Raw genomic sequence first — 12,789 nt, 5'->3', positions numbered from 1 at the left:
ACAGTTTTTTGCTCAAACCGCATACATCCTGATGTCTTCGGTCAGCTGATCCGGCAGTAGCACAGGCACACTTAAAATTTCTTCAGAAATTTTCGCTTTCTAGTTATATTTTCAAATCTGAAACAAATAAACAAGACCATCAAAAACTCAGGAAACAGTTTCAAAACAGAGTTCAAAAGGTTCATGGAGGTCGACCAGGAGGCCAACAGCACAGGCATCCAAAACAGAACAGTTCAGGGGGCCGGCCGTGCGAAAACCAGCGGCAGCGACACCTGTGGAGGAAATCCAAAGGCCGACCGTGCGGAAGGCAGATGGCGGTAACAGAGGCAACCCCGTGCTGGGGGCCGCCCTCGACGGCGATGACGTCCAGCTAGAGGCCTGGAAGATGGCCGGCAAAGGCGAGGTGGTTCAGGCTGAGCTGGATCGGGCAGCGGTGTAGAGGCGGCAGAGGCTGGACCAGGTGAGGATGCTGCGGAGCCAGAGGGCAGCGTGGCAGCTGTGGATGGTGACGCTGCAGGTGACGGTGTGAAAGCCGCATCTCCATTTTTCAGAACATAAAGTTCCAGGTTGCATTTATTTTCTTATATTCCACTTTCACTTTTAGTTTTCCCATAGGAATAATTATTTCACTGGTTTATGTTTTCAGTTTCACTAAGGTGTGTTAGAGTTTCAGATTAGGGAATTTGTCTCTGTAGTGTTCATATGAGATAAGTGAGAGGGCAGACCCAGTGTCAAACTCCATTTGTAACTCAACCTCTTGTATTTTTGGTGTGAGCCATATTGCTTCCTTATCTTTCTCTTGTATTGTATAGAGCTCAAGGCATGCCAATTCCTCCTGAGAATCATCTGAGTCTGTCTTATTTACTTCATGCTACTTTACCCGCTCCATCCGAGCCACAGGCCTTCACACTGTCTGGTCCAAGCCATCACCACCATCAACATCCCCCAAAGCTACACAGTCTGGGTCATTGGCCCCCACAGTTTTTAGTTGCACTTTTGGACAGATTTATAACTTTTTAAAAATGTATTTATGATTTTTAAAAATTAGTCATGGTCCCTGTGCCTTGCAAATGGACCCTGTGTTAGGCAACATGTTTTGTTTTCTGCTCTCTCTCTCTCTCTCCCTCTCTCTCTTGCCTCTGCCGGGGCGGTGCTCATTACAGGCTCCCACCCCTGGCCCACGCACCTGTGTTCAATCTCCATACCTGACACTGATCTCCACTCATCCTGAAGCCATACTTAAGACAGCAGCACTTTGCTACTCATCGCTGGATCGTTGAGCAAAAGATTTCTGAGACAATGAACAAAAAATTGATATAGACAAACACTGTTCCCCGGTGCAGAACACGGTCAGTGTTTAAAGTAGTGTAAACTGGTTTCTTTGACATTAATGTGTTGATGCAGGTAAATAAACACATAGGTGACAGTTTCTGTTTATTGTGGTTTGGAGACATCCAGTGAAAATCTACAAATGTGTTTAGTCATGGATCAGATTCAGAATAGCCCATTATAGAACTCACGAGTCTGTTGAACACACGAACCAGCTGATTTTGTATTCAACCAGTAAGAATGACGACTTCTCCTTCTCATTCATTGGAAAACAGAGTAGGACCTGAAAAAAGCAAGAAGAACAGACTCAATAACAAACTTGTATCCACATCGTGAAAACACTTCTGGATAAAACATTAACAATAATGATTTGGTGAAAATCCCAGTTTCAGCGAATGAACTCTGCTTGCTCTGAAAAACCTGTCTCAAATGGTGTAAAATCCCCAGGTTTGTCAAAGAGATGGAGATCCCTGAGGCCTCAAGCATCTGATGCCTTCTAAATACGGGACTTAATATCTAATCCAAGGATAGCTGATAAAGTACAGAGTTCAGTAATATAGACATGCAATTTTGCTAATTGGTAATTTTGCTTCGAACCTGGTATTAGAATTAACAAATGCAATAAAAGCACAGAATCAGGCCATTTAGATGGAGAGCCAATCCAGACCTCTTGTACAGGGATAGCTGGGATCTATCAAATTGGAACACAGCAGTGAAATTAGACTGTGGTATAAACATGGACTTAAACTTGATTTAAAACTAAATGAAAGTGAATTTAGAACACAAATAATCTACTAACACGACTGATATGAAGTGCTGTTAACTGGTCTGTGAGTGTGAGTCCTGGTCTGACCTCGGGCTTTCCACCTGTAGAAAATATATCCAACCAGAATTAAGATCAGACCCAGGGTCAGTATGGAGGCTCCGGTGGCAGTCAGTGTCGTTGATTCAGATGTTGATTTGTCCGAGGATGGCTCTGAGTCAGACAGGTGACAGACAGAGGCCAATAGTAGAACAGACAGGTGAGTAGTCAGATGCATATTTGTGTGTACAGACAGACATATATTTACCCCAGTCAGTGATCAGAGGTTCACTCAGGCTGGCGTGCTCCACCACACAGGAGATCTTCTCCCCAGACCTTCAAGACAAACATCACTGATTCACAGACCGCTCACAGAACTGGATCTGAATATAGACCTGGACCCGAATTCGGCTTTGATGTGGACTCACCTGGGTTTGTACTCCAGGTGGGAGTGGGTCTGGTAGTACCAATCACCATTTGGCATCACTTCAGTCGAAGTGACATCAGAGTTGACTTCCTGTCCATCTCTGAGCCAGCTCACTTTGATCTTATTGGGAAAGAAGTCGTAGACGCTGTAGACCAACATGGCAAGATGTTGACCAGAAAGCGGGGTCTTGGACTTGATTCTTACACTGGGCTGAACTAAAAACAACACAGACATTATATTACCATTGTGGCAATAATATGTGTGATGGTTTTTTTTTTCAAGTGCTTTATTAATAGTAAGATTTACAGTGGCAGAAATACACAATTATTTCAGTTTCACAATTATCTGATACCAAATCACAGGGTTCGTACAGGTGCTTGAAATCCTTGACAATGCTTGAATTTTAATGTTGTCTTTTCAAGGTTTGAAAAGTGCTTCAATTTCAGATGTGGTGCTTAAAAGTGCTTGAAAGTGTAACTGTATTTCATTCACCACAAATAACTATCTGGTTGAATAGTTTTCTTATCAGATAGAGAAATAAAATGAGTCGCAAAATGTAAAAGAAAAATTTCGCCATCTAGGCTGCCTTGCGCCTCCGTCTGTTTCAACGTGTGATCCCGCCCCTCCCTCGGACAGTCGGGGATGAGTGCGCTAACATACCTGTAGGTTGCTGTTTTAAAGGTCGTGTCCAAATTCGTGGGCTGCATCCTCCTGAGGCCGCATTTGTAGACCGATTACATCACAGCAACGCGACGAAGGCTGTCCAAATTCGTAGACTCCTCCGAATGCAGCCGACAAATGCGTCCTCCTTTTCCCCGAATTTGAAGGATGGGTCGGGTGTGTCCTTCGTGGTCTACCATATCCCAGAATTCATAGCGCGGCCCAGCCAAACTCCAGTTTCCAACAATGGCGGCCGCTACTAAGTTTTAAAATTACTCATACTAATCTTTCTGGGTCACAAAATAAACTTTTAACATATTTTCAGGCGAGAAAGTAGCTGCGTAAACATCAAATATCTGCTCGGTTTATCAAGATATCGCATATTTGCAAAAGTGCTTCGACGTTTTCGGAGTCTGCTACCCACCAGCTCGATAGCTAGCCGAGAGCTCGAGGGTCACTGAAGCGGCCGAGAACGGCACAAGTCCTGGCACATCATTTTCAGATCACCGCGGAGTTTCGCTACTCGGGTTAAACGTAATATATAAGTCACTTAGACAACCTAAAAATTTTATTGTTGGGCTTTTTTCAGTGTTTTGTTTGTTTGTGAGTAAATCGGTTTGGCCGAGATTAAAATTATTAGATTAGATTAGATAAAATAAAACTTTATTAATCCCCCGGGTGGGTTCCTCCTTGGTTTTTACACAGCTGACTAAACGTCAAACAGAAAACTGATTAAACAGAAGTATGAGACAGTCGAGAATTTACGCCAGTGTCCTGTTATATTTTAGATAGCAAGGAGCAGACGGCCGTGTTTATTAAACTCCTCCGAGACAGCGGTGACGCTAATCAGAAGGCTAGACCGTCCAATTTCCCCAGCCGTTTACTTCCGGCCTACCGACCTCCGCGGTCTACGTGGGCCGGGTCCTCAGGAGGATGCAGCCCATGAATTTGGACACGACCAATGAGTGGTTGATGGAACAAATGGCGGAGTTTGCGCTCTCCAGTCGCATGATAGGCGAGTGCTAGTAAATAATTTTCCAGTACGTGTACGTTACACGTGCTATTTTTTAAAATTATGATTATTATTTTGTTATCAAACTTGCTGGAGAAATTATTGAAATGCACTGAGTGTGATGCAGTATGGGAGAGCTATTATGGAATATGCTGTGAACTTAGCTAACATTACTTAGCAGTAATATGAGTTAATTTACTCAAGTGAAAGCTTTAAACATTAGCCCGATACATAACTAGCCAACTTAGGCTTTCTGATTAACCCTCTGTGTTTGACGGACCCATTTCAACTTGGGTCGAACGTGCGGATTTCAAACTATGTACCAGGTTTTAAATTGTGTTGATAGGCCACGTAAAACCGATGTTTTTTTTCTGAATAAAACAGTGGCGTTTACTCTGGGAAGAAACGGTTAAAACGGCGTTTCCTAAGGAGAGCGCTAGCAAACATGCTTTGATTGTGAGTGAAAAAAGAAAAAGAAAAAAACACTCGTTCCCTATTGGTGGAAAAATGTACCGTGTGGACCAATCAAAAAATGATATGGCAACATGTGGCATCTGGTTGTTTGGGAAGAGGGGGGCAGTTTAGGAGTGAGCGAGAGCGAGTGAGCGAAAGAGAGAGAGACTTTTGATACGTGAGAGATTTGTGACGTGTACCGTGTTTGGAGTCTCAAGTTAGTGTGTTGTCTTGTGTAGTTAGTGTGTGGTGTAGTCGTTGTTTTGTTTTGTGTGTCAGTTCTACTAGTGAACATCACACTTGCTGCAAAAAAGCCACCAAAGGCAGATTGCAGTGCAAACGCTGAGTGACACACCTGCTGTCAGACCTGCAGGATTATCCCTGTGCTGTTCTCATCTGTGTTACAGTGGACACAAACTATTTTTTGGAGTTACATAAATAATTTGTGTGCCTTCTTATTTGATGCAGAGCACCGTATTGTTCTGTAAATAGTTTTAAATGGTTATATAAAAAACGTCTGAGCCTTGGCTGCATTTTTAGGTAAATAGTACCATATAACTTTGTTGTTTGCAAAACTTGTGCATATTTTTTAAAATGTACAATTTCTATTTGCATTTCAAGTTATGAAAATGATTCGTTAAACATGCTTGTGGTTTTTACAGTCAAAAATATCACTTTCTACTCATGTTTTAAGCACAATATTTACATATTTACAGTTTGTCAAAATGAGTAAATAACAGATTGGCAAGATAAACAGTTTTTAAAGGTGAAATATAGAGGCCAAATCAAAAGTAGTCAGAAACGGTCAATTATACCCTGGACCCCAGAGGGTTAAAGGCTAAAAGCAAAGTTGTCACCAAGTACTGTTTATATTTGTGTGTATTGCTGCAGCTTTTTTGAGTATTAACTTGGTGCCTTTGGGTGAAATAATGGTAATATGACTGATCCATATGGTCACAAAGAATAGCCACTTGTTTCTGTGCTACCAAAGTTCCCTGGCTTTCATTCAAAATGTGTTTATCGTCAGCACCGACACATTAAACTACTTAAACATTATAAATGTCTTCAAGCTCACACTGAGGCCTGTGGGGCACAATCAGCCACAGAGACAGTTCACACATTTATATGTGTATTTGTATATGAATATTTCATACTTTAGGCTGCCTGTTTATTTAAGGGAGATGAACAAAATACATTGGAATTGTGCATAATAATATCACAGATGATAAATTCAATAGATTTTAAGTAGATGCTTGTGCATTCTTAAAGTCTTATATGTTGAATTGAACTATGTGATCTGTTCAAAGCCTCTCAGTCAGTGCTGTTCTCCATGCCTGTCTGACTGTACATGATGTTATTGGCACAAACACTTTAAAAGTGATCATTTAGGACTTCAGCAATAAAACAGTTTTATTGGCAATTAACTTAGAAAACAAACAAACAAACATCTGTCTCCTATTTTTTCTCACACAAGAAAGAAGCATCAATATCTGATGAGAAGACTTATTTATTTCTTTTTGGGGTTTTTTTTCCAACAATATCCCTAACAAGTTGATTTGTTCACATCTTAATTTTTAAGTGAAATGTGCATTTTGAGTTTATACACTATGTATATAAGGCGACCGTCCTTTTGCAGTATTTTTGTGTGGTGTGTTTTTCTGTCTTAACAAAAGGGGAACAAAGGTGTTTAAGATCACCTAGGATGATTTGTTTTAATTTTCACATGGTCTTATTGAGGTGACGCGAATTGAAACATGCACTTTCTTTTGGGGGGGAAGAGATGTGCTGGAAAAAAGCTTGAAAAGGGACCTTGAAAGTGCTTAAAAAGTACTTGAATTTCACCCTGAAAAAGGTGTATGAACCCTGTAAGGATGCTTGCATTATATTTGCATGTGTCTGCAGGTGACTGGGTGTATCTTCCTGATGAGGGAGAAAGACAGGAATATGTGATGAATGAAGAGGAAACTGTCTTAACAGGAACATCAGACAGCTTAAGTTCACGGCCCTGGATCTTTGGACAGGTAAAACCAGAGTGCTGTCATACTCATTCTGCCATATTTGGCCAATGTTTTGAAGACTGCTCAAAAATTTCATTTTAGTCACAAAAAACATTATAATTTGCCTTCAAAAAGATAAAGAAAGATTAACTAGACTGAAATAATCAATGTTCTCCTGATGTGTTTACAGGAAGGCAATGGTCCTCAAGTAAAAAAATAACTCCTTCACATGGCCTCAGCCATGACATTCTTTTAGCTTGCAAGAGGGAATTAAAAACATTACATTTAGCAGATCAAGTTGAGGGACTTGAACAATATTTGATATACAATGCCATGTTAAAAGTTATCTTTAAAAGCTTCTGACTGGTCACAAATTCATGACAAAGATCCCTAAGCTTACAGTCAGATAAATAATAAATTCCATCCGTTCTCTTGGTATTGTGGCTCTAACTTGTGCTTCTTACCCAGTTTGAGGAGGAAATGGTGGACATTTGTCTCAAGATATTGGATGCCAACCTCAAACACAGAAAAAACCCAGCTGGTGACACCTCTGCTCATTGTAACCCCGTCTATGTTAGCCGTGTGATCAGTGCCATGGTAGGACATAAATTTATGTATATTACAATTTACATTTAACGCTTCATTTTCCAGCTACCTCTTTACTTTCCTTTTTCTTTCTTACCTCTTTTTTTTTTTTACTGTAAGTAATGTAAAGATCTGAATGCTTGTTGTAGTAACAATTGTAACATTTCTCTGATTTGCAGATCAACTCCAGTGATGATGAAGGTGTACTAGTGGGACGCTGGGACGGAAACTATAGTGATGGATGCAGCCCCACCTGCTGGACTAGCAGCGTTAGCATCCTTCAGCGCTGGTTTCAAAACCTCTGCAATCCTGTTAAGTACAGACAGTGCTGGGTGTTCGATACTGTAATGTGTACAGGTACTGCGAATACTGTGTTGTTTATGTGTAGGACAGTGTCGCCATGAACTTTAAGCAAGACCGAGATGTCATTTGACTTGATCATTTTGTTGTCTGTGATTTCAGTGATGCGATTCTTTGGTATTCCATGCCGTGTCATCACCAACTTTCAATCTGGTCATGACTCAAACAATACCCTCACTATTGATGAATATTACAATGACTATGGAGTCCGTAGCAAGGAGGCCTCCGAAAGTGTCTGGTAAGACATTCAGACAGTCAGTCAGATGTGCAAGCAAAAAGAAAACATAGAGAGAGCTATTAGATTATGCAATTTAAAAACGTCTGCGATATAAACTTGAAAGTTTATCTTTCTTGTGCAGGAACTTCCATGTGTGGGTGGAGGGATGGATGAAACGACCAGACCTCATGAAAGGTGGTATTTATGATGGCTGGCAGGTCTTGGATCCCACTCCACAGGAAGAAAGTGAAGGTAAAAACTATTTAGTTTTTATTTAGAAATGAATTCACTGATTCCAAAGAGAAGTACAAACAATTATTTAAAATGTTTTTGTTAAATTTGTAAAGTCAGACTTTGCTTTTGCTGCTCCAGGTGTATTCTGCTGTGGTCCAGCCCCAGTCAACGCTATCCTACGTGGTGACACAGACGTCAAGTATGATGTACCATTTGTCTACGCTGAGGTCAACGCTGACATTGTCAAATGGATGGTCTGTACCCATGCTTTAGATATACACCTTGTTATAACAGAACTATATGGATAGTGTACAGTCTGTCTTTACAATCTGTTTTTCTACATTTTATCTCATTTAATTTTAAGGTGACATCAAAATACTAAAAATTAACCCATTCAGCTCTTTTTTGCTTCTTATATGTTATTGTTAATTTACAGGACATAAGACCATTAAGGAGCCCAACATTCACTCCATATATTATATGATCCATTAGTTTGGAACATCCAAGATGCAAGATGAAGCTAGTCGCTAATTAAATTTTACTACAAACAACTAATTGCCAGATCAAAACTAACTCAGTCACTATCAAAGAGCCATTAGTAATACCCTAAAAACTAACCAGACTACTACAGGCTTTGAGAGTTATGTTGATGAGTATTTCCCTACAGGGAGCACAGAAGAGAGAGACATCTTCAAACGTGCAGTCAGCGTGAACTTGAAGGAAGGTCATAGATGTGACATAGAAGAGGCACCCCAGAAAATTCAGATGAAAATTGAAGAGGTAAAACTCAAAATACACGGCTGGGAAAACTTTGTGTTATTACAGCATGATATAAAAAGCATCTGCTTTGGAGGACATACCTCTAGTAAGGTATAACACTATCTAAAGAAAATGTGTTTTTATTTGGTATGTGTATGTTTTTATAGACCCCTTCTTGGAATGAGCCTAGAAAAACCAATCAATTTCCTGGAATGGACCTACACTCAACAAAAATATAAACGCAACACCTTTGTTACTGCTCCCATTCCCCATGGGATGGACGTAGAGACCTAAAATTCATTCCAGATACACAATATAACCATCCCTCCCAAACAGTGGTCACAAATCAGTCCAAATGTGTGGTAGTGGGCACATCTGCCATATTGAGATAATCCATCCCACCTCACAGGTGTGCCACATCAGGATGCTGATCTGACATCATGAGTAGTGCACAGGTGTACCTCAGACTGCCCACAACAAAAGGCCACCCTGGAATGTGCAGTTTTGTCTCACAGCAAAATGCCACAGATGCCACAAGCAATGAGGGAGCGTGCAATTGGCATGCTGACAGCAGGAATGTCAACCAGATCTGTCGCCCGTGCATTGAATGTTCATTTCTCAACCATAAGCCGTCTCCACAGGCGTTTCAGAGAATATGGCAGCACATCCAACCGGCCTCACAACCGCAGACCTCGTGTAACCACACCAGCCCAGGACCTCCACATCCAGCAGGTTCACCTCCAAGATCGTCTGAGACCAGCCACCCAGACAGCTGCTGGAACAATTGGTTTGCACAACCAAACAATTTCTGCACAAACTGTCAGAAACCGTCTCAGGGACGCTCAACTGCATGCCCGTCGTCCTCATTGGGGTCTTGACCTGACTCCAGCTCGTCGCCGTAACAGACTTGTGTGGGCAAATGCTCACATTCAATGGCGTCTGGCACGTTGGAGAGGTGTGCGCTTCACGGATGAATCATGGTTCATATTGTTCAGGGCAGATGGCAGCTGAGAATGTCCCAGTTCTTGCATGGCCAGCATACTCACCGGACATGTCACCCATTGAGCATGTTCGGGATGTGCTTGACCGGCGTATACGACAGCGTGTACCAGTTCCCACGAATATCCAACATCCTCGCACAGCCATTGAAGTGGAGTGGACCAACATTCCACAGGCCACAATTGACAATCTGATAGACTCCATGCGACGATGTGTTGCACTGCATGAGGCAAATGGTGGTCACACCAGATACTGACTGGTTCTGGGTCCCCAGACCCCCAATAGTGCAAAAAACTGCACATTCCAGGGTGGCCTTTTGTTGTGGGCAGTCTGAGGTACACCTGTGCACTACTCATGATGTCAGATCAGCATCCTGATGTGGCACACCTGTGAGGTGGGATGGATTATCTCAATATGGCAGATGTGCCCACTACCACACATTTGGACTGATTTGTGACCACTGTTTGGGAGGGATGGTTATATTGTGTATCTGGAATGAATTTTAGGTCTCTACGTCCATCCCATGGGGAATGGGAGCAGTAACAAAGGTGTTGCGTTTATATTTTTGTTGAGTGTATAAAAATCAAAGTCCTTACTGCCATGTTTACCTTTGTACCATATCCAGCATGGCTTCTATTTTTTGGTCTCTTAGCAAAAGTCTCCCCTTGTAGTTGTGCTTCTGCAAGATCCATTGGATCTCATTAAATGTGTCTTAACAGGGATCCTTAAATTTTTTTAATGTTTTTTTTTCAAGAAGTGGAAAATATCAAAGGGAACCAAACCTGGCCAATAGTGCAGGTGATGAGTTACGAATATGTTGATTTGGTCAAAAACCCCAAAAATGTTGGAAATGATTTTAGGCCAGCTTTGACAGTAGTTGGTGATTGCTCTTTGCCCATGTGAAACCAGTGTTTAAATCATACACAGTGTAACTGATTGGAACAGGAGAAATTATTTAAGAATAGCAGCTAGTAGCCTGGAGGCTTTCTGGACAGGCCTGTAAGGATGATCTTGAACACCAATGAGCAAATAAAAGTCACTTGAGGCCTGTTTTAACTCTATGATGGACTGGTGACCTTTCCATGATGTACCTTGCTTGTGATACCTGGGACACACTTCAGCCTCACCTGATACAGTTTTTTGTTTTTTATTTGCAACTTGTGGTGCTTAAAATCAAAATTCAATGTTTGAAATGTTCGGAACAACGATGTTGTTTTTTTGTTTGTCCGTTTTTTTTTTCTGAAACAAAACCTGAAAAAATTGACAACATTTTGATTTCAGGGACAGAAAGAAAGTCAAAAATGGTTTTGTCCTATTTTCTCTTTAAACACCAGGAGACCAAGGCGATAAATGGCCAGGACATTAAACTGAGGCTCAAGCTGAGCAGAAAGGATCAAATCAAGAAGCTGTCGGTTCTCCATGTCAACGCTCAGGCCATGAGTTACAACGGCAATCCAGCGGGCAACATCCTGAAAATACAGCAATCTCTGCCACTGCTCTTTGGACACGGTCTGCAGTTATTATCTCATAATTTTGTTCAGCATTGAAATTTATTTTTAAAAAGTAACAAATAATATAGATTTCTATGATTTGAGGCTGCTATTTCAAACTCCACCCCAAGACTCAGAAATTAAAGAAATTAGAAAGAACAAGATAATATCTGGATCAGTTCTCACATTCCTGCCTCTCACCTTGTGTCCTACAGATATGACCATACCTTTACTGATCCCCTTCACAACTTACTGTAAATATATGGTGAACTGCGACAGTATAAAGGTTTCAGCAGTGGTCAGTGACTGTGATGAATACTACCAGACTGAGACCAACATCACCCTGGAAGAACCTGTCATCTCCATGAAGGTCATTAAAATCCTAACTTTGTGGGTAATACCAAGAAGTGAAAGCACATCCAGTCTAATGTCATTACTTGATAACAAAGTATGTGTTCATGGTATACAGTAAACTGGCTCTGTCATTGGTTATTTGACAGTCAAAAAAGCTTCACCTGAACTCAGTTGATGAACAGGTTCTATGAGATATTAGAAAATTCTGGACTTTGTTCTATAATTTGCTGCACATTAATGCTGTACTATATCTGTGTTTCTTTTAGGTTTTGGAGCCAGTCCATGTGAACCGTAAAATTTAAAAACCCGCTCAGTGAGAGGCTGAGAAACTGCTCCCTGACTGTCACTGGATGTGGCCTTTTTAAATTGGGCTATATAAAAAGGTCAGTACTGAGACTTAACATACAATATAACTCAGTACAATTACAGGGTATAAGGAACAATGTGATTGGCTAAAAGTGATGTTAATGAATAGTTGAATGTTTTTTCCATATTCCAAAAGATGCTTTTTTTGAAACACAGTTATCTGCATTCTTTCTGAGAGAGTTACAAAAAAGATTGATTCAAGATGTTGTTGCATCATCTCAGCAGTTCAAAAAATATACTGGTTAAAAAAACCCTTGTCAAAAACGAAATAAAGAGAGAAGGCTTGAAGTGAAATAAAAATAGAAATATTTTATTAATATTATGTAAAAAAAATGTTTTTCTATTGACAGTGACAAGCAAGAGTTAGAGCCAAACGCCACGCTGAGGATGAAGATTACCACGACTCCCTACAGAGTTGGACTGAAGACCGTGGTTGCCAACTTCGACTGCAGCAGCTTCAGAGACATAAAGAGCTCCTGCATCGTTGACGTTAAACCATGAAGCTGCTGGACTTCCTCACTGTGTTATCTAGGGTGAACCATCTAGGGTGAGGGGGAGACTACCCTCTTTATGACCAAGGATGTTCCTTTTGTGCTGTTATATGACCCTTTGATCAGCAGGACGCCACACGCACGCACGCACACACACACACACGCACACACACACACACACACACACACACACGCACACACACACACAAGCACCCACTGAAGTATAAATAAAGACCGGGGCAGGTTCTCAGCGC

The 12,789-nt window shown here is 41.2% G+C and overlaps 1 protein-coding gene and 1 pseudogene across 2 annotated transcripts; one reads left to right on the top strand and one right to left on the bottom strand.

Moving 5' to 3' along the window:
- Positions 1 to 1,586: 1,586 nt before the first annotated feature.
- On the bottom strand, positions 1,587 to 2,792 carry LOC309698460 (HLA class II histocompatibility antigen, DP beta 1 chain-like; the record flags this gene model as incomplete). Its single annotated transcript, XM_082520910.1, has 4 exons — positions 1,587 to 1,612; positions 2,183 to 2,305; positions 2,400 to 2,467; positions 2,560 to 2,792. 4 exons carry the CDS (start codon positions 2,790 to 2,792, stop codon positions 1,587 to 1,589), a joined length of 450 nt encoding a protein of 149 aa, XP_082377036.1.
- Positions 2,793 to 4,160: 1,368 nt separating this feature from the next.
- On the top strand, positions 4,161 to 12,545 carry LOC309698450 (protein-glutamine gamma-glutamyltransferase 2-like; annotated as a pseudogene). The gene is made up of 12 exons: positions 4,161 to 4,233; positions 6,586 to 6,704; positions 7,149 to 7,277; positions 7,445 to 7,622; positions 7,728 to 7,863; positions 7,985 to 8,094; positions 8,215 to 8,334; positions 8,744 to 8,856; positions 11,169 to 11,343; positions 11,540 to 11,694; positions 11,945 to 12,061; positions 12,395 to 12,545. The product of its transcript is annotated as a protein-glutamine gamma-glutamyltransferase 2-like (transcript).
- The last annotated feature ends 244 nt before the right edge of the window (positions 12,546 to 12,789 follow it).

Source organism: Aulonocara stuartgranti (genome assembly GCF_965226115.1).
Source record: "Aulonocara stuartgranti genome assembly, chromosome: 3".
NCBI classification, from domain to species: Eukaryota; Metazoa; Chordata; class Actinopteri; order Cichliformes; family Cichlidae; genus Aulonocara; species Aulonocara stuartgranti.
This window is presented reverse-complemented; position numbering and strand designations above follow the sequence as displayed.